This window comes from Macaca fascicularis, chromosome 5 (assembly GCF_037993035.2).
Source record: "Macaca fascicularis isolate 582-1 chromosome 5, T2T-MFA8v1.1".
Taxonomy (NCBI): domain Eukaryota; kingdom Metazoa; phylum Chordata; class Mammalia; order Primates; family Cercopithecidae; genus Macaca; species Macaca fascicularis.
The window spans coordinates 94,452,340-94,475,622 of NC_088379.1; the positions used below are offsets into that span (position 1 = coordinate 94,452,340).

Here is a 23,283-nt window from a genome sequence, read left to right on the forward strand (position 1 = left end):
ATGCAGTTAAGTACGAAATACTAAGATAAAACATTTTACAAACCTTTATAAAGCCATTTATATTTGTACATACGTATCTGAGATAGTTGAAAATTTATGTCCACAGCAAAAGTATAAACACAAATGCAAACAGTGGCATTATTCATAATAGCCTAAAAGTGGTGACAATCCAAATGCCCATCAACTGATGAATGGATAAACAAGACATGGTATAGTCACATAATAGAATATTCTTCAGATATAAAAAGGAATAAAGTACTGACACCTGCTACAACATTAATGAACCTTGAAAACATGCTAAGTGAAAGAATACAGACACAAAAGGATGTATATTATGTGATTCCACTGAAATGAAATGTCCAGAATAGGCAAATACTTAGTGACAGAAAACAGATTGATTATTGCCAGGGGCTGGGGGGAGTGGGGAGCGACTGCTAACAGGTCTGATGTACATGAGGTTTCTTTCTTTCTTTCTTTCTTTTTTTTTTTTTTTTTTGAGACAGGTCTCACTCTGTTGCCAGGCTGGAGCGCAGTGGCGCAATCTTGGCTTACTGCAACCTCCGCCTTCCAGGTTCAAGCGATTCTCCTGTCTCAGCCTCTGGAGTAGCTGGGACTACAGGTGCGCGCCACCATGCCCAGCTAATTTTTGTATTTTTAGTAGAGACAGGGTTTTACCATGTTGGCCAGGATGGTCTTGATATTTTGACCTCGTGATCCGCACACCTCGGCCTCCCAAAGTGCTGGGATTACAGGAGTGAGCCACCGTGCCCGGCTGAGGTTTCTTTGTAGGATGATAAAAATATTCTGGAATTAGGTAATGGTGATAACTGCACAGTTTTGTGAACACACACAAAGCCGTAGATTGTATACTTTATAAGAGTGAATTTCAATGGTATGTGAATTATATCTATATTTTTTACAAAGCCATGTAAAGAAAGTTCCCACATTCTCAAGGCAAAAGAGACCTTGGGCTTGTGTTCAAACTCTTCCTTTAGAAGAACTTTTTGGAAATAGCTTGGAGGGGGATGTTTTGTTTTTTAAGTGTTAAACTGTATGTAGGCATGAAAATTTATTCAACAAATATCAACTGAATCTTATTAATAGTTGGAATGGTTGGTATTCCAATGCTGAGCACTGGAGAATGAAGTGTCAAACTGGACATTAATAGATCATATAAGGTATATCTATATTTATTTTAAACATTTTGTCTACTTACATGAGACTTTTGACTGAACCAGTTGGTCACTTTAATGACCTTTGCATAACACCTACTTGCTTAAAACAGCTGTGTCATGGTATTATGAGAACACCAATTAAAAATACAATAAGGAAGGAAAAAATACCTTGTTTATCATGGCTTCTTTTGCTTTACTATTCAACTACTGATGACATTTAAAAATAGAAAAGCCCTCACTGTCCCCTCAGCCTTGCATACTGCTCCCACAGCTCTTTTAAGGCTTGGTCCCTTGTTTCATTCAGGTCTTTGCTAATTTCACTGGAGCAAGTTCTCTTCCCAGGATGCCACCTGGGAAGGGATATTAATCACCACCTCTCTCCTCTTCCACTTGTTGCTCTCTATCCCCTTACCCTATTTGATGTTTCTCCATAGCCCTTAGAAATATCTGACTTTAAACTACACTTACTGGTTTTAATTCTTTTTTTTTTGAGGTGGAGTCTTGCTCTGTCACCAGGCTGAAGTGCAGTGGTGTGATCTTGGCTCACTGCAACCTCTGCCTCCCAGGTTCAAGCGATTCTCCTGCCTCAGCCTCCTGAGTAGCTGGGACTACAGGTATGCATCACCATGCCCAGCTAATTTCTGTATTTTTAGTAGAGATGGGGTTTCACCATGTTGGCCTGGATGGTCTTAATCTCTTCACCTCGTGATCTGCCCGCCTCGGCCTCCCAAAGTGCTGGGATTATAAGCATGAGCCACCGCGCCCGGCTGGTTTTAATTCTTTATTGTCCATCTCACCCTACTCTGTAAGAGGAGTTGGTCAGTCTTGTTCATAAATACATTATATCTACAGAGCCTACAACTAGGTTTGGCACATAGCAGGAGCTCAATCGTTGAGTGACTGAGTAAACTGAATAAATAAAATCCCCTTCAAAACTCCCTGTGCATTCCTCCTGCTTTTAGTCCCTTCTTAATTCCCTTCCTAAATTCCCTTTATGATCCTTCATTCTCTTGCTAATACCCTTAATTTCCTTCCTCCAGTCTCCAATCATTGCTTTCACCTCACAAAAGTATAATGTTAGATGAATCCAGCTATATGCCTTCTCTGTGCTGGGAATGGAGCAACTCAAAGTGGCCGGAAAAAAATTACAGAATTGGTTGATTGGTTTCACATTAAATTTATGACCATAAACTTTGAATGGACCCTCCCTCAGGTACAGCAATTCTGCTATACTTCTTGCGTAACTTGATTTTCCACTTTCCAAGATGGTATTTCTTGTCTTTCCCTCTCTTCTCAAACCCCTTTCTTTCCATTCTTGCTTCATACTTCTTTGGAAAAACAGAAACATTAGAGCAGAAGCTACTCATTGTTATACCATCAAATCTACAAACCTAGCTGAAATCATTCAATCCTCTCTGCCTTCCCTGTTGTTACAATGAGAGATATGACTGGTTGTATCAAACAGCAATTCCTTTCATATGCACAGTGGATCTCATTTCCTCTCACCTCCCCAAAGGCTGCTCCTTCAGTGGTCTCCTGTCACTCCCTTCCCCACTATGACTATTCCCATCAATCACAAGCATGCTCTGCAGTCATATCTTATTGTTTTTGTTTGTTTATTTTTAAAAGATGCTTCCTTAATCCTACATCTCCCATTAGCTATGGTCCTACTTTTTTTGCTTCCCTTCATAGCAAATTCCTTTAAAACAGCCATCTTCATTCACTTTCTCTGCTTCCTCATCTCCAATTCATTCTTCAATGCCCTAAGATCTGGTCTTTGTCTCACTATTTCACAGAATCTGCCAAAATAGTCACAGCTCAGCCTCCATCTTACTCTTGTTCTTAGTAACATTTAAAGAAAGTGACTATTCTTGAATTACTCTCTTCTCTTAGCTTCCATGATATCACTGGTAGGTGGCTTGTGATGGTTAAATTTAGGTGCCAACTTGACTAAATGAAGAGATGTCCAAAGAGTTGGCAAAACATTATTTCTGGGTATGGCTGTGAGGGTGTTTTTGGAAGAGGTTGGCATTTGAATCAACAAGCTGAGTAAGGAAGATCCACCCTCACCAAATGTCGCAGGCACCATCCAATTGGCTGAGGACATATATAGAAGAAAAAGGCAGAGGAAAGGTGAATTTGCTCTTTCTCCTAGAGCTGGGGCACCCATCTTCTCCTGCTCTTGGACATCAAAACTCCAGGTTCTGCATCCTTTGGACTCTGGACTTGCACCAGCAGTCTCTCAGGCTCTCAAGCCTTCAGACTTAGACTGAGCCATGCTACCAGCTTCCCTGGTTCACCAGATCTTGCAAACAGCATATTATAGAGCTCTTCAGCCTCCAAAATCATGTGAGCCAAACCCCATAATAAATCGCCTCTCTCTTTACACACATACATACACCCCCCGCCCCCCCCCCCCCCACACACACCTCCTATTGGTTTTGTTTCTCTGGAAAACCTTGACCAATATACAGGGGGAAGACATTTTCCTACTCAACCAGACCAACTCCATATGGTTGGCTGCTGCTCCTCCTCTATACAACAAAGTTACAGTTACATATCTATCGGTTATTGGTTTATTTTCTGAATCCTCTACTAAAGAGAACTCTAAGCCTGGGCAACATAGGGAGACTCCATCTCTACAAAAACAATAAAATAAAATTAGGCAGGCATGGTGGCACATTCCTGTGGTCCTAGATACTCAGGAACTTGAGGCAGGAGGATCTACTGAGCCCAAGAGGTCCAGCCTGCAGAGCTGTGATCACACCACTGCACTCCAGCCAGGGTGACAGAACGAGATAGAAGAAAGAAGAAAGAAGATGAAAGAAGAAGGAAGAAGAAGAAGGAAAAAGAAGGAAGAAGAAGAAGGAAGAAGAAGAAGGAAGAAGAGGAGGAGGAGGAAGGAGAAGGAGAAGAAGAAGGAAGAGGGGGAGGAGGAAGGAGAAGAAGGAGAAGGAGGAGAAGGAGAAGAAGCAGAAGCAGCAGAAACAGAAAAAGGAGAAGAAGAAGGAGCAGGAGCAGCAGCAGAAGCAGCAGTAGTAGAGGGAAGAGGGAAGAAGAGGAGGAGGAAGAGGAAGAGGAAGAGGAGGAAGAGGAGGAGGAGGATGAGAACGAAGAAGAAGAGGAAGAGGAAGAACAATAAGAAGAAGGCACTGGCGATGGCAAAGAAGGCGGTGGCAAATAATATGTCTCCTTTTACTACTGTGATCACAATTCCATAAAGAAGTGCCTGGTATAGAAGGAACTCAATATGTGTGTGTTGAATAAATGAATGAAGGAAGTTGGAGTGACTCAAGAGTTGATACAGAGAAGTCTTCTTTTCCTAAATGATATGAAATCATTCATCTTGATGGCTTTTAAATACAACCAATATATAATGTTGCCCAAATTTGTGTCTCTGTCTTTGATGTTTCTCCTGAGCCCAAATTACTTACATCTAACTGCCTAATTGGCAACTCTACACTTAGTATGTTCAAACTTGAGCTTATAAATTATCAGCAAAAAAATTTTGTCAGTCTGAGGTTGCAGTGAGCCAAGATTGCCATTGCACTCCACCTGGATGACAGGGTGAGACTCCCTCTCAAAAAAACAAAAAAACAAAAACTGTCAGTCTTTGAGTCTTCCTTAGATTAGCAAATGTCATCTAGTTGCTCAGGACAATGTCCTAGGAATCTACCTTGATTCCTCCCTTTCTCATACATCTTGCATTCAACCCGCCAAGTCCAGTCAGTACTATCTCCAAAATAAACTGAAATCTGTCTACTCTTCCCTATGTGCACAGCCACCCCAATCATAACCATCACTGTTCACCTAAATTACTTCAAACATCTTGCCTTCTGCAAGCTTTGTACATGTAAATCAGAGGATGTCACTTCTCTACCCTAAATCTTCCAATGATATATCATTATTCCTACAATAAAATCCAAATTCCTTACCATGACCTACACAGTCCCAATGATCTAGCCTATGTCTCTAATCTCATACCATTTGCCCCTTCCTCATTATGCCCCAGCCACCACGGCCTTCTTTTCTGTTCTTCAAATACTGCAAGTCCCTTCCTGCCTCCCAGCATTTGCCCTTCTTATTCCTTCTCCTTGGAATGCTTTTTCACACTGCTCTAGCATAGCTGTGCATTCAATCTTATCTTTCAGCTCCTATGTCACTTCCTCAGAGAGGCCATCTTTAACAACCTCATCTAAAGTGGCTCCTCTAACTATGCTGTTCTCTTCTTAACAGGCTTCACCTTCAACCACAGTACTCACTTTAATTTGTTATTGATTGTCTACCACTCCAAGAAGTCTTTAAGGCTCGTGAGGGGTAAAGATATTTGATCAGTGTATTCTAGTATTCAGTGCATATTTAGTAAAGATTTTTTAATGAACAAATAAAACTGTCAACTTCTACATTTCCCTTCCTTTTAGTATTAATTTCCAATCATTAGAGAATTTTGGTGGACTCTGTGATATTGGGAATAAGATAATAACACACTTTTCTATTTCTGATGGGTAAGGATAGATGTAAAAGAAGCTACATTATGACAGGGAGGAACCACATTTGGTGTGCTGGGGTCAAACTCACAATAGTTGATTTGGTCAGATTTGGTGTAGCAAAAGCCCATGACTGAGGCCTATTACAGGAAAGGGCATGCAGAATAGTGCTACTTTGCACATAACCAGGGTCCAATACATATGACTGGTACATTACAGACCACCCTTTTTAATCCCGTAGAAGTCTCTTCTGCAGTTCATCTGTATCTCAAATGAATCTCAATTTGATTGACTGAAAAAAGCAGATTTCCTTAAAACTCAAAAGAAATATAATGTTATCTTTACATTAATGAAAGGAATAAGCTTAATTTTAAAATAGCACTTTCTAGATCTTCACTATATATTTTTGGAAAAACTCTGTAATTTTCTGGCTTGGCCCAGGGAAGTAGAAATGGGAGGATGAGAAGTAGTCAAATTCTACATAGAATTTTGAACTAATTATAATTACTTTATGAACTGCAACAATAATAGTCACAGGTACAACCTTATGAATTATATACCTTATGAAACACAATTATAATTTTAATTGTGTTTAGGCCTATTAAAAATTACCCTACAGAAAATGGCAACCAGTCATTTCCACGTAAAGAAAAAAATGAAAATTAATTGCAGCAGGGGTGGTCAAATTAAATCAAAGCTTTATTGTCCAGTGCTACGGTTTGAGTATTTGTCCTCTCCAAAAGTCATATTGAAATTTAAGCCCCAGCGTGGCAGTGTTGAGAGGTGGGGCCTTGAAGCAATGATTGGGTTTTAAGAGCTCTGCCCTCATGAATAGATTAATTCATTTGTGGATTAATAAATTAATGGGTTAATGAATTAATGGGTTATTATGGGAGCAGGATTAGTGGCTTTTGCATCCTCTCTTGCTATGTGACCTCTGCACATGCCAGCTCCCCTTCCCCCTTCCACCATGAGAGGAAGCGGCCTGAAGCCCTTGCCGGAAGCAGATGCTGATGCTATGCTTCTTGTACAGCCTGCAGAACTGTGAGCCAAAGAAACCTCTTATCTTTATAAATTAAAAAAAAGAAGAGGAAGAGAGATCTGAACTAGCACACTTAGCCCCCTAACTATGTGATGCCCTGTACCACCTAGAGCAAGAAGGCCCTCAACAGATATAGCCCCTTGAGCTTGGACTTCTCAGCCTCCAAAACTACAAAGAATAAATTACTTTTATAAATGACTGCATTTCAGGTATTCTGTTATAAGCAAGGGAAGATGGACAAAGAAATCAAGCATCATTAAGCTCTAAAGTTTGGACTCTCAGTCTTAATATTATTATAATCCAATATAGAGCTTTCCTTCAGCTCCTATATCACCTCTTTGGAGAAGCTCGATCTAACAACCTCACCAAAAAAAGCTTTCCCTAGTTATGTTTTTCAACCTGCTTTACTTCTGTCACAGTACTTATTGAATTGAGATTGGTTTAGATGTCCATGTGTTGCTCTGATCTGTTCCTAATAACTGTGCTGTCCTTTGATCATCGAACCCACCATGCTTTCTCATTTAACAGTCTTGACTTAGAGAAGCTCTACTTTTTATTTATTTGCACAGAGGTTTAAATAATGATCCACTACCATATGCAAGTGTGCAAGTGCCTGACTCAGGGCCTTTGTACTTGCCGTTCCTTGTGCTTAGAATGCTCTTCCTCCAAAAGTTTGTATGGCTTGCTCTGCCACGTCATTTAGATCCCCACTCAAATGCTCCCTAGCCTAGGGGTCTTCCTTCACTTCTCTACACAAAAAAGCTCCCCAGCTCCCTTCTCTCCCACCAACTCATATACAGTACCATTAATTTCAAGAGTGTATCATGGTTTAATTTTTTTTTTTTTTTTGCAGAATCTATCATCAGATGACATAGTAACTTCCTTAATTGTTTATAGTCTGTGCCCATCCCGCTAAAAGGTAAACTTCATGAGAGCAGGTATTATTTTTTAATTCACTGTTATTTTTAAAGCTCATAGAATATCAGCTGGCTAACAGGCATTCAATAAATGCTTGAATAGCTGATTAGACTGATGAGTCAAAAACAACCTCTTCCAACTCCTCTTCTTCAGTTTATCCTACACATGAATGCCAAATTAATTTTTTCTACTTTATTACTCTTAGTCTGTTTTGTGTTGCTATGAATGAACATCTGAGGCTGGGTAATTTATAAAGAAAAAAGATTTATTTGGCTCATTCTGGAAAGTTAAGTTTGGGCATCTGCATATGGTGAGTGCCTCATGAAGGAAGGCAAAAGGGAGACAATCTGTGTAGAGATCATATGGCAAAGGGGCGGGGGTGCCAGGCTCTTTTTAATAACCAGCTCTTGCAGAAACTAATACAGTGAGAACTCACTCACTTCCAAGGGAGGGCATTAATCTATTCATGAGGAATCCACCCCCATGACCCAAACACCCCCCCATTAGGTCCCAACTCCAATGCTGGGGACCAAGTTTCCACATGAGATTTGGTGGAGACATACAAACTACATCCAAACCATAGCCAACTCCAATTCAAGTTATTCCTTTCCTGGAAACTTTTAATTACTGCTGCCCATCATCACATTTAAATTCTTATTGCTGCCATCCAACACATTTCAACCCACCCTTCTTGTCATATCTACCCTACATGAACTTTATAATTGGGGTCACATGCTACTTGTGCTAATTACTTACATGCTTATCCCATTTTCCATCCTTGATCTCAGATGCTTAAAGGACTTTTCAATCTTTTCTCTCTTTATGGTGCTGAAGTAGACAATTAATATCTTTGTATGTCCAACACTCATTCTCCCTTCTTTGGAGGAAGATGTAGTTTTAGGAAACCACTCTTCTCCTATTGGATACAGTGTTTCAATAAAAGTGTATCTCTGAGGAACAATTGGACATGTCTTCCAAGAACTTCCAAATATCAATCAGATACCCATTCACTATAATTTTCACCAGAAATGAGAAGACTCAAAAACTGAGAATAGCTAAAGCTGACTCTCCCAGTGGCAGTCTGTTGAAGACACTGTTTGGCTCTCACAACACCTGCTGCCCAGAACCTTATAGCTGTCAGCTGTCTTGGTAAGGGTCCTCTGGGAAGTCTGGTTTGTAGAAATTCCTTTCCTTTCCTTTTGTCAAATTTTTCCCAGAGTTGTTTTTTGTTGCTTTCAACTAAAGAAAGTACTTTGAGTTACACAAATATTTATTATAGTGTCTTTTATATTGTGGGCACTGAAGAGAAAATTATGAATTGAAATCATGCAGTATTGATGGTAATGATAATCAAATTAATAAACAACACTGGCTATCACATATATAGTAGTTACTACGTGCATGGTTTTCTTCTAAGTGCTATTACACATTTACTCATTTTATCCTCACAACAATCCTATGAAATATGTGCTTTTACTACCCAAATTTCATATGTAAGGAAAGTGAGGTACAGAGAGTCTGAGTAACTTGTCTAAGGTCCTACATCTAGTAAGTGGTAACACTGGAATTTGAAGCCAGGCAGTCTGTCTCCAAAACCTGCTCTCACCTGCACAGAACACTGCCTCTCCTGAAGAGTCCTTCCTATTTAATGAGATCAGGAAACAACGCACGTTAGGTAAGTCCCAAAGGAAACTAAAGTAGGAAATCATAACAAATAATCTTTCATGTACGATCTGTCTTGTACAAGCCACAATCATAATGTGTCATCTATATATTGGAGTGGAAATACATGGAGTGAAAATATGAAGCCTTTAATCATTATTAGGTCTTTCCTAAGTATTCAACTAAGGTTTTGAGGCAGTGGCAACGCTTTGTGTATTTCATATCATTTACTCATCTTCTTCCTCTGGGCATCAGGAAAGCCATTTTCAGCCTCTCTTCCAGTTAGATTGGGAGCCACATGACAAGCCACTTCTAGATTTGGCCATAAAAATATTCCAAATTATTTTCATCCTCCTGTTTCCCTGATAAGGCAAACTTTGATGGTAGCTGGTCTAAGATGAGGAGGGCTCCTCAACCCACTGGACTGCAAAGTGAATGAGAAATACATTTTGATTGTGTTAAGCCACCAAGGTTTTAGAATCTTTTACAGAAGCTTCCATTAACTACTCTGACACTATTTTCCCATAAATAGCTATATTGTTGTATTCACACTACATTTGTTTAACTAAATTATATAAGTACCATAAAAAAACAATAATTGGCATAAACAGGTTTGGAAACAAACACGATTGACTCCTGGTCAGCATACAGTAAAACTGGTATTGAGCAGGTGTATAAGAGAGTCACCTATTAGTCACAAGAATTAAGGGTTGACATGTACAGCAGTCAGTATGTCTTAAAAAAGAATGCACAGAATTAATTCACCTGGCAAATTAGGTAGTTGGAAGTCTGTGAAGCAAACTTTTATTGTATGCACTAGAGATGTGAACAATTATTAATGCTCAGAATAGTTACTACGACTTTCTTGAAGGAAATTTGAGTTAACTTTCACTTAAACGTGTTGTAATTTAATGGATGTTTTGAGTAAATATAAAGAACTAGAATAAGTGTTTTAGAAGATACAAGAATGTATGAGTTGATTCACAACTTTAAGATAAATGCCAACATATAAGTAAATATGAGATATTGTTCTTACCCTAGAAAAACTTACAACACAACATGAAAGGAAAAAAACCCCAACTTATCCAAGGCAGAATGTTCTAACAGAAGGAGAAAGAAAGTGCCACAAGACAACAAAGGAGATGAGGATTAACTCTACCTGGAAGCTGGAGAGGGCTTCATGGAGGGGGTAGAATTTGAGATGTCTCAGTTGGACCTGTACCAACTTAACCAGAAGCAGACCTTGCCACGAGGATTGACAGCAAGTAGTTTATGCGGGTGGTTCTGTGGTGGAATGGGGGTGATAATAGAGGGAGAAAGGGAGCCAACAAGAAATGTCACTATTAAGCTCCCACAGTGGTTCTTAAGCTTAAATTTAGGGGGAAGCTCGGGGAACAGTGTAAAATATACACCCCTAAATAATTCTAATTGAGGAGTAAAGCAGCTGGGAATTTATACCCCCCCAGTTTTCAGCCATGGATAAGGCTTACCCCCATCACTGGAAGAATGTTCATTTCTAGGCACTTCCAGGCCACAGAAGTATAACTTCCATCCTGAGGAGATCAACTGAAGAATATATCAGAAACTCAGTTTTATAGAAAATGTAAGTGATCTTTAAAAACCTCAAATATTCACTTGCCATTTACTGAGTGCCTTCTATTTGCCAAATATACACAGTATAATGATTTAAAGTAGTCAACTTCTTTAATAAACAGTTCCAAAGTTTTGCCATCTCACTGGAAACAGTTTAAAGGATACATAGCATAATGGCGTCTTCATAAGCAAAAGCAATTTAGTCTGTCTTCTGTTAATTATTCCTTATAATAGGAAAGAATGTAATACCTGGCAATGTGTTACATCTAATGATTCATGAGAAGACACGACTTTCTAGTGTTTACCTATAATCACTCTATAAAACAAAATGTCTGGGGAGAAGAAATTAACAGCAATCTGAATTGTAAATATATGCGTATGATCTAAAAATTGGAGCCATAAAGCATTCCAAACTATGAAGTAACTTTTAATATTACTTTTATTACTTAATGCTTTACACTTCTTGTTAATCTAATTAGTTTCTACTACTAAAAGGTGCCCATTTGAGTAATTCAAGCAAACAACCCTCTATTATGCTATTAAAAATTTTATTTTTATATAATTAGGGGGACAGGTGCATATTTCTTACATGCATATATTACACAGTGGTGAAGTCTGGGCCTTTACTATGTGTACACACACCCACACACACACACACACACACACATTTTCTTTATTCAATTCTCCCTTGATGGACACCAAGGTTAATTCTATCTTTGTTATCGTGAATAGTGCTATCCCAATCCATAAGACTGGGATGTTTTTCCATTTGCTTGTGTCATCTACAGTTTTTTTTTTTTTCACCAGTGTTTTTTAGTTCTTCTGATAGAGATCTTTCACCTACTTGTTTAAATATATTCCTATGTATTTTTTTTTTTTTTGAGCTACTGTAAATGGGATTTCCTTCTTGATTTGGTACTCAGCTAGGTCCTTAATGGTATATAGAAATGCTACTGATTTCTGTACATCAAATTTGTATCTCGAGCCTTTACCAAATCTAAGAGTTTTTTGATGGAGCCTTTAGGGATTTCTAGATAAAAGATTGTATCATCAATGAACAGGGATAATTTGACTTACTCTACTCTAATTTGGATGCCTTTTAAAAAAAAAATCTTGCTTGATTGTTCTGGTGAATCTATCTGGTCCTAGTCTTTTTTTTTTTTTTTTTTTTTCTCTTGGTAGAATTATTTTTATTACTGATTCAGTTTTTCTACTTATTGTTGGTCTGTTCAGGAATGCTATTTATTGATCTCAGAAAGTTGTATGTTTGTAGGAATTTATCTATTTCCCCTAGGTTTTCTAATTTGTGAGCCTATAGTTCTTCATAATAGTCTTTGATGATTTGTTTTATTTTTGTGGTGTAGGTTGTTATGTTTCCCTTTTCATTTCTGATTGTGTGTTTATCTAGATCTTCTCCCTTCTTTTCTTGGTTAGTCTAGTGAGTGGTCTATCAATTTTGTTTGTCTTTTCGAATAACCAACTTTTCATTTCATTGATCCTTTGTATTTTGGGGGGATCTCTTATTTAGTTCTATTCTGATCTTCATTATTTCTTTTCTTTTGCAAACTTGGGGTTTGCTTTGTTATTGTTTTTCTAGTTCCTTGAGGTGTGAAGTTAGGCTGTTAATTTTTTTAATGTAGGCATTTAATGCCATAAACTTCCCTCTTAGCACTATTTCTGCTGTATCCTGCATATGGTGTGTTTTCATTTTCATCTGATTCAAAAAATTTAAAATTTCTGTCTTAATTTCTTCATTGACCCAGTGATCATTCAGGAGCATGTTGTTTAATTTCCATGTGTTTGTATAGTTTCTGAAGTTCTTTTTGGTATTAATTTCTAGTTTTTATTCCACTGTGGTCTGAGAAAATACTTGATATAATTTTGATTTTTAAAAATGTATGAAGAATTGTTTTGTGGCCCAATCATGGGGTCTATCTTGGAGAATGTTCCATGTGCTGATGAGAAGGATGTATATTCCATAGTTATTGGGTAGAATGTTCTGTGAATGTTTGCTAAGTCCATTTAGTCTAAAGTCCAACTTAAGTCTAATGTTTCTTTGTTAATTTTCTGTCTCAATGATCTGTCTGTTGCTGTCCCCATTATTACTGTATTGCTGTCTATTTCTTTATGCCTAGAAATATTTGTTTTGTGACTCTAGGTGTTCCAGTGTAGGGTTCCTAAGGTATATCTTGCTGAATCGATCCCTTTATCATTACATAAAATCTTCTTTGTCTTTTATTACTGTTTTTGATTTAAAGTTTGTTTTATCTAATATAAACAAACTTGGATTTGCTTTTTCTTTTTAATACAATCTGCCAATCTGTATCTTTTAAGTGGAACATTTAATCCATTTACATTCAAGGTTAATATTTATATGTGAGGCTTTGATCCTGTCATATTGTTAATTGTTTCCAAATTGTTTTATAAATTCTTTGTTTCTTTTTCTCTTTTTGTCTTTGTGGTTTGACGAAATTGTCATGCTGTCATTTGATTCTTCTCTCTTCCTCCTTTCTGTGATTGCTTTATAAGAACTGTGAGTTTCATATTTCCATGTGTTTTCATGATGGTGAATATTAACTTTTCATTTCCATTTTTAAGATCCCTTTGGTCATTTCCTGTAGGGCCAGTCTAGTGGTGACAGATTGTCTGAGCATTTGCTTGTCTGATAAAAATTTTAGTTCTCCTTCATCTATGAAGCATATTCAGGAAGGTTATAAAATTCTTGGCTGATAGTTTTTTTTCTTTCTTTCTTTCAGCACTTTGAAAGTACCATCCTACTCTCTTGTGGACTGTAAGGTTCCTGCTGAAATGTCTGCTGTTAGACTGAAGGGTTTTTTTATATTGATAACTAGACTTTTTTCTCTGGCTAATTTGAAAATTTTTTCTTTCACTTTTACTTTAGACATTCTGAATATAATATGCCATGGTGTAGTCTTTTTGCAATGTATTTTCCTGGAGATTGCTGGGACTCCTATATCTGGATATCTAACTTTCTTGCTAGATTTGGGAAGTTTTCATCAATTATTTCCTTAAATAGATTTTCTAAGCTTTTTTTATCCCTCTTCCCCCTCAGGAATGCCAATCATTTGTAAGTTTAGTCACTTTTTGTAGTTCCATATGTCTTGAAGGCTTTATTCATCTTTTTTTTCCTTTTTTTTTTTTTTTTCTTTTTGTCTGACTGGATTATTTCAAAAGACCTGCCTTCAAATTCTGAGATTCTTTTTCTTATTTGGTCTAGTCTATTACTGGAGCTTTCAAATGTATTCTGTATTTGCTTCAATGCATTTTTTAAATTCCAAAATTTCTACCTTGTTTTTTGAGACAGGATCTCTCTCTGTCACTCAGGCTGGAACACAGTAGTATGAACACAGCTCACTGCAGCCTCAACTTTCTGGTCTCAAGTGATCCTCCGACCTTGGCCTCTTGAGTAGCTGGGACTACAAGTGTGTACCACCATGCCAAGCTAGTTTTTGCATTTTTTTGTAAAGACAGGGTCTTGTCATGTTGCCCAAGCTGGTCTTGAACTCCCATGCTCAAGTGATCCTCCTGCTTCAGCCTCCCAAAGTGCTGGGATTATAGAGGTAAACCACTGAACTCTTTTTTTTTTTTTTTTTTTTTTTTTAAAGATATCAATCCCCTGGTACGTTTCACATTCATATCCTGAGTTGATTTTCTGATTTCTTTGTACTAGTTTTCAGAATTATCTTGCATCTCATTGAGCTTCTTTAAAACCAATATTTTGAATTCCTTATCTGGCATTTTGAGAAATTTTTTTTTATGGGGATCTGTTACTGGACACTTGTTGTGTCCTCTGGTGGTGTCATATTTCCATGCTTTATCATGTTTTTTATGTCCTTTCTTTGATTATTACACATCTGGTGTAGTAGTCACCTGTTCCCATTTTTATTTTGTAGGGGAGAATTTTTGTATTTTTCTCTTGAGTAGATGTATTTTTCTGGTTGAGTAGCATACTTTGGCTTTGATTTTGGGCGCCTGAGGTAGTATAATCTTTGTATGACACTCAGCCATACACAGGGTCAATGGTATCTGTGATTTCCTAGGTGGCTTAGAGTAGTTATTAGGTGAGGCTGTGGTGAAGCTCTGCTGGGGACTTGGACATCAACTAAGCCTGTATTTGAGCCCTGGTGGTGGCAGCAATGGAGTAAGTGTCTCTGTCTTTAGGTCTCAGAGCAGCTTATTCTAGCTTGCTCCATCCAGCATTAGTGGGTCCTGGAGGGCTGATTCTTGGGCCTCCTGATGGCTTTCATAGAAGCTAGTTGTGAGACTGTTGGGCTACATGTGTGAGTGGGCTCTTAAGGTCCTAGGCATCTGAAGTGGTGTGGGTGATGGCATAGCAGTGGTAGAGCAACCCACTGGCCCCCAAGTGGTATGTGTTAATGTTGCTGAAAGCAACAGCGAACGGGGCAGCCTAGTCTCCAGTCCCACAGCCACCTATAGCAAGGTGATATGTATTGTCCTAAGCTTAGGAGAGCTTGCTCTTCCCTGTCCTTCCCATGGCTAGGTGATGGGTACAGCCATGTTGCCTCAAACTTGGCTTAATGGTGAGGCACAGCCTAGTGTTAAACTCTCAAAATGGTGCCTTGGGCCTGGGACCAGAAAGAGTGCGGTCCCTCTCAGGCAAGGAGCCTGGACAAGAAGCTGTGAGTACGGTCTACTCACATCTCAGTCTCAACAGCTCACAGCAGGGTGGCAGGGACCCTCCCATGGGTGCATGGGAGTGCTTTGTTTCCCCTCTCTCTCCTTGGAGCAATGAGGTGGCAGCAACTGTATCTGTAGATGCTTGGTATCTAGGTTGCTCTCAAATTGGTATCCAGATGAGGCTGCTCTAGGCTTGGATGCCTATGGGATTCTGTGTGGGTTCCCTTTCTGGAGCTTCATATGTCAGGCTAAAGGCCCTAGTGGGTTGAGAGTTTTTCCCATATCCAAAACTATAGAAGCCTATTTCAGAATGTGGAGCCCTGGGGGTTTCTCTTTGACTGTTTCCCCACATCCAGGAGCCTTTCCTGGCTCTCAGTCAGTCCCTGGCCATGCAGGCTGCCTCAAACCTTCTCCTTACTTATCTCTGGTGTTTCCCAACTCTTCTCTAGGGAATCCCAGTGTCTTCTCCTAGACAATCTGTTCAAAATGTATCTATTTACTATTCTGGTCCCTCTCTGTGAAGGAGACATATACTACCTGGGTCTATTCAGCCATCTTAATATCAACTCTATGATCTGCCACGCTATTTAATTACTGCGTTTTAAAAATACATCACTTAACTTTTTTTTAACCTCCAAACTCAGAATCTATCTAAAAATTATAACTCACGATCAAAACAAGGATTTGTTCGGAAGAAAGGAGGAAATGAATTCTAAATAAGTGCTACCTCTGAGTTTCATAAATGCTCAAAATGATAACATAGATTTTGGTGGGTACAAGCTAATCATTCTCACTTTACCTACACAAAAGGAGAGACAGTGCAACCAGATTACAAAGAAGCAAACAACAAAAAACCAAAAACATCTTTTATTTCCTGTTATAATTCCCCTGCTGCTCAAAAGTTTGTAATATTCTTGAGGGGCTACACAAGAGGTTAGGAATAGTGAAGACATATAGGAGTCAGAAGAACAGAGTTCAACTGCTTTCCTGACACTGACACTAAGTTCCTACAGTACATACTCATTAAATGAATGCACGTATGAAAGCTCATGGCACGGATGGCCTAAGTTAAGTCTCCAAGATTTTGGTTATTTCTCTACTTCGCTTCTAATCAGTACTTTCTTGATTTCAAAACCCAGCTTTGCCATTTACTGTTGTGTAATCTTGAGCAATTTACCCTTATATTTACTCATCTGTAAACCAGTATTAAGATCAATTACTTCAAGAGGTTACTGTCAGTAGTAAATGAGGTACATATATAGAAGAATGTGGCACAATGTCTGGTATAAGGCCCTATTCTCCCTTTTGCCCCTGTGTTCCTACACTGATTTTGTTTCTTATAGACTGTAAGGTCCCCCAAGGACAGGGACATGTCTTGTTTATTTTCTGAAGCACTCCAGCACTTAGTAGGGAGCTTTGCACAGAGTAGTTTTGCATTAAATAAGAAAAAAGTGAACAAACATTTGTTGAAGTTAATTGTGCTTAGGCTGTGGCACTAAATGAAAATGGAGAGACATGCCATGTTTTTGAGCATGAAAAAGATATGGGAAATGGTTTAGGAAGTTTCTGTGATATATCAGTTTATAGGGTAAGTGACTTTGATTCCACATAAACAATATTAATTTTTTGACCTGAAAGTCAAATATATAAAAAAATGAGCTTTGTGGTCAAACTTGCCATAACATATATTAATGTGAGCGCTTCCTTCGAACTAATCACTATGGAAGGTCATTCTAATATTTTGCTTTCCTCAGCGCATTTGTTAGTAACTGTTTTGAGAGTTTGCTTAAGAGTCACATAAGAAAATCAACATAATTATTTTATAGCCAGATTTAAATTTTAAACCCAAAAGTTAACATATAATCAGCACTCCTCAACTTAGTGATATGCCATAGGTCAAAATGACTATTGCTCACTTCCCACAATCAAAGCATTAAAGTACAAAGATTTCCCAGTCCAATGATATGCAGAAAAATATGGTATATGAGTGACATATATATGCTCTGAAGACAACTTTAAAATCCCAAAAGATATAATGAGCAATAGCAACACTATCTAATAAAGTCCTATAACATGTTTATCTGGAATAGGTTCATATTCATCTAGATATTTCTAGATAGATATTTAGCAATATGCTAATCACATTATTTTATAGTATGCATATATATGAGGTTTGCATGAACCCTATTACATATATTCATAATACTTATACACAAACGGGACAACCAGACAAACCAGGCTCATAGACTCCTGAACCCCTCAATATCTGCCAACCTTCTGGGTAAATTCAGGGTCAATAAGGACAAACCATCAATATCTTTATCTCCCATCTTTTTATCATCGCCTTTCCCATAATTTTCTCTTCTCCTTCACTTTAGTCCCTCATGCTCATAAACACAACTTAAGCCTTATTTTCACTCCAGATAGCTCAACCTCCAAAATCAGTAATGCAAACCTCCTATTTCCTGTTTTCAGCCCCTACTCTTCTAGCTTACTTGCTCATCTACTTCTGCCTCAAACATTCTTTAGCCTGCCTAACTACAGTCTCTAATAACTCCTATTGTATTGCTGTTGCACATCCTAGCTTACCTTCCGATCGTCTCATCACTTTCATTACCATCATCCATGCCCAATTTACCATTGTTTTTACCTGGACTATTGTAATAAATTCCTAATAGATTGCCCTACTTCTGTCTATCCCTCTCAAGAGCCTAGTAATCTTTTTAATACAGAAGTCACAACATAGCACTCTTCTGCTTAATACTGACTAATAGCTTCACTTAGAGTAAAAGTCAAAGTCCTCAAAATGATCTATCAATAGACACAATCTGCTGATCCTTTGTTTCCTTTGTGGCCTCATTTCCTTTCAATTCCATCTTGCTCATGGCAATCCAACTGTACTGGCCTCTCAGCTGCTCATCAGACCAGGTATATTCACATCTCAAGGCCTTTGTACTGCTCTTCTCCTTGCCTGGAATACTCTTCTCTCAAGTGTTTTCATGGCTTGCTGCCTCACTTCCTTCAAGTCTCTACTCAAATGTCTTCCTGTCAATGAAGCATTTTAACTGTTCTATTTAAACAAGCAAATGCCACTCCTCTACTTCTGCCTTGCCCTGCTTTATTTTACTTCACAGAATATATCACCATCTGACATACTACATATTTTCTTTTCTTTTTTTATTGGCTGTTGTTTATTGTATTTCCATTAGAATATAAGAATCATAAGGGCAGAGATTTTCATCTATTGTTCACTGTACCTAGAACAATTACTCCTATTAGGCACTGAATAATTACTAATACTTGGATTTAATGAATTCAACTTAATAGTTCATGGTCCATTATTTTATCCATACTTTTCTCACCAAATTTTGTGTATGTAAATATCTGGATGATTAAGTTAATTCTTGAATGGGGCTTCACTAATGTCTAGATTTAGAACACCTTCTGAAGAGAAAATCTAGAATTATCCTGCAGCTGGAGAAATTAGACTGTGGCTGTTAGATGCCTACTGGAAAGATGTGCTTCTCCTAACCCAGTTATTCAGAAATACAGCCTTGACCTTTCATTCTGACAAAATAAAAGTGTTTCTATGTAAATTCCCTTCTTGAAACCTATAAAAACAAAAATAATGAATGAGAGAAAAGAAACCTCCATCTTAAGTGAAGTAAGAGATGGCCATAACTGTGGACCACTGACTGTGAAGACTATTTGCCAAATTCAACAAAATGGGGGCTAAAATGCCAAGGGCCAACATATACATTATCATATTTCTCCAAATGTCACAGTGCTAAGAGGTCTATCCAAAATTTCCTTCACTGGGGTAACTAGATCTGGTCAACATGGTCAAACCATTGCAGAATCTGGAAAAACTCTAGAGACCTAGGTTCACTCCCAAAGAATGGCAGGGAAAGCAAAGTTGAACGGGAAGTCATAATGATAAAACTTTTCCCGTTATCATTACCTTGGCCTTCAGACAGAGGAAGTCTGTCTCAAAGTGAGGCTGATGAATGTGCTATAGATGCCATGATCAATTTTGCAGCTACTGACCATAATCAGCTGAACAGAAACAGACATTAGGCTTTGACAGCCTACGACAGAAAAAGACTCCATATTCCAATACTCTGGTCAAAGTTCTTCATCTAGGTCCAAATACAACCAAATATATTTCTCTGGGCCCAAATCTCCATTTAGCATGCATGCAAGAATATATAAGAAACTTCATTCAACATTTTATGACTCTGTTCTCCAAACTGGGATATACAAGGTATCTCAGTGTTTATGTTTAGTCCTTTTCCCCACTTAAAAGCCCTATATCTAAGTTGTTTTCATGAGACTTGCCTTATTCTCAACTCATATATTTTATGTCCCTATCACTCTTGGGTATTTATCATTTACTTTGTGCCTATTTCCTATCTTTATATTCATCTTTCCAAAAACTGAACTCATGTGAAAAAATGAACAGAAAGACACTTTTCTTTAATTACCTTCTCATTTTTTTTCTTTTTCAGTATATTAATGATTTCATTCTGAGAGTCTCAATTTCTTTTAAACCCATCTACCTTTTAGTTTCTATCTAATGTTTCTATGATCTTTATAATTTTCAAAAAAGTCTGTTTTCGAAGCATTGTCAACATTTACATATCTAAATGTGGCTAACATATTCTCATTTTATTACTATGTACTTTAAAATGGCATTGGCATATCCTTTTAAAATGACTACTATAACTTCTATTTCATCCTTACTTGTTATGATTAAGTCCAGAGAATCACAGCCCTTGTCACATTCTCTACTTTCTCAAAGAAGAGACTATCAGCAAGATCAGTTAAAAAAAATACATCAAAATTCTGCTTTGGCAGAATGACACTTCCAGAGACTACAAACGTAGTTTCTAATCATGACATTTATCTGCCTCTAGGCCAGATCTGAAACTTACATTAAAAGAGCAGCATTTTATATTCTTCTTCATCTACTGTAGACGTCTGTATTTGGTTCCCACAGAATTATATCTTATATTATAGTCTCATACCATGTTCTCCACCAGCCTTAAACCTAGTCACTCAAGGATTTCCAAGCAGGGCACTCTTCCACAGATCTCAACAGGTGTTATTTTACTTGCACAGCAAATAACACCTGTGTTAGTCTGATTGTGTTGCTATAAAGAAATACTTAAGGCTGGGTCATTTATTTTAAAAAGAGGTTTAACTGACTCACGGTTCAGCAGGTACAGAATATCTGCCTCTGGTGAGGCCTCAGGAAGCGCACAATCACAGTAGAAGACAAAGGGGAGCAGGCACGTCACATGGCGAGAGTGGGAGCAAGAGTGAGGGGCAGAAGTGCCACACACTTTTAAACAAGCAGGTCTCGTGTGAACTCACAGCAAGAACTCACTCGTCACCAAGGGGATGGCACTAAGCCATTCATGAAGGATCCGCCCTCGTGGTCCAGACACCTCCCACCAGGCCCCAGTTCCAACACCAGGGACTACATTTCACCATGAGATTTGGAGGGGACAAACATCCAAACCATATCAACTTCCCAATGGCATATTCCAGCAATTAGTTTTATCTCAGCAAGTTCGCCCTGCCTAAGATTATATTTATCTATTTCCATTATACTTCAGGTTCACCTTATTGTTTTATCTGCCCTAGTAAAAAGGTATGAGTGTTAAAAATTGTTTATAAGAGATTTTTAATTTTTTTTATTTTTAATTGTCATTATGGGTCCTTTAGTAGTCGTACATATTTATGGGGTATATGTGATTGAGAGACGCTGCTGAAACAAAGTTCATTACCTTTTAACATTTTAAAAAGAGATCCTTTTCAAAGTACTACAGGCACCAGAGGAACAAACTTGAGGGGGTTTTTTTCTATTTAAAAAATTATTTATTTTAACTTTTCTGAGGCAAGACTGAAGTAATGTTGTTTTCTTATTTTCTCTTGTGAATCGCTGACATTTTTTTCAGCTACTGTTTTACTTCTAACTCAGATTTACAACTGATAGTCTCCAATTATCTCATTTTATCATTTTAACTGCGCAAACTAGAAAATCTAGTTTTAGATCCTTTCGTAGGATGCTACTTGATACTCATACCATTTTAACCTTTCTTCAAAGTCATAGCCTCAACTGGGAGAAGAGATGAAAACATTCCTTTAAGTGCCCAAACCAAGTGTCTCTGATTTTATCATTCATTGCTATATGAATCAGCAAAGAGTATGTTATGGTCTGTAAACCTGATAATCTTCAAGAAACCTCCTGAGGATATCTCATACCAGCTCCATCATCATTTACCTCAATATAAATGAGGACGAAATAAGATGGCTTCCTTATTTTCCCATATCTGGAGGATTTGTTTGGATGTTTACCCTCTGATTCTCAATTCTAGGTCTTTGGAGACCTACAGGCATTTACCTAATATATACAGGGTATATTATAAAATTACCAATGTATAAAAAGACTTAGATAGTATTGTCAAGGACTCCTTTATAGGTTTTCAAAATATTCTCCTTTACTGATGATTGCTACCAAAAACTAATATATGGGACTTAAAATCTGAGGTTGAGCTTCAAACTGTGCCAGACACAAAGGAGACAAAAAGACACAGTAATACTGTCTTCAGGAATTTGCCATCTAGTTAGTAAGCTAGCACTCCTGATCACAGCCATATGCACTTACTCCTGCTGTAACATCAGGCTTCTGCAGTAAGGGTGGTGTGGCCAGTTAACCAGAGCACTGGGCTCATGCAGGTATTTTTGAGACGACCTTATAGCAACAAGAAAACATAAAATTGCTATTATTCTTGAATCTTATAAGGCTATATTTCAATATAATAAACATTTGAAATAATAGATTTCATAAGAAGAACTCACTACACATAGGAATAATAATCTGAGGGTTATATTCATACGGAATTTTTATGAGAAAGAATTAAATAAAATCTTCTGTCTAAAATTACAGCAATACTGAAAATTAAAAACCAAGTTGCTTACTTTTACTATGATAAGCCTAGCCAGGTTTTCGCATCTCGGTTGATCATTTTCTGTATACTCTACTTCAAACAGGGTATTATAATTTTCTAGAATTGCAGCCATTATCTTGTTGCACAGGTCCTGTTCCTTCATGCCTTCAAGCCCAGGTGGCACACTAGAAACAAGAAAGGGAAAGAGAGGAATTACTTAGTAAACACAACAATGTCTGCTAGCTGACTCAGACTCGTATTTTGAAATCTCCTGAATAATTAGCCTTCTTATAGGGATGTATGGGATTTTCAACAAGCTCTATGGTAACATGCATGACATTGTTGGAGCAATTGGAGAGTTCCCAAGTTCTGAATCAATAGCTTGGGCTGAATAAGAAAAACATAGGCTGTTCAGGAAGACGATAGAGATGAATACTGAGGCCAGTGGTGCTTTGAATATATTAAAAATTATTATACATAATATTTATATAAAAGTAAAAAAAGAATGAGGGTTTTCACAACAGAAATAGCCACACAAATAATAGGAACACAGTCTTTATTTAAGGATTTCTTAGATAATGCACAAAAAGTACAAACCTTAAAGGTAGAAATGAATCCTTCTGGGGAAAAATAATGATAATTGTTGAACTAAGTGACAAGAGCATGGAAGGTCTATTACACTATTCTCTCTTCTTTTGAATGTACTTAAATTTTTTCACAATAAAAAGAGTTGAAAATATATCTGAATGCAGAATACCCCACAAACAAGGTAAAAAGATAGTTTACAGGTA

At 37.7% G+C, this 23,283-nt stretch overlaps 1 protein-coding gene across 29 annotated transcripts in view; it reads right to left on the minus strand.

The window, feature by feature from the left end:
* The window catches only part of FAM13A (family with sequence similarity 13 member A), a 371,035-nt gene that overhangs the window by 177,797 nt on the left and 169,955 nt on the right, over positions 1-23,283 (minus strand). For all 29 annotated transcript variants that reach the window (XM_074040148.1, XM_074040145.1, XM_074040141.1 and 26 more), the window contains one exon: positions 22,524-22,677. In XM_074040148.1, coding sequence (XP_073896249.1) covers positions 22,524-22,655 — 132 coding nt within the window. In that variant the 5' untranslated portion in view covers positions 22,656-22,677. The remainder of the gene's footprint in view (positions 1-22,523; positions 22,678-23,283) is intronic.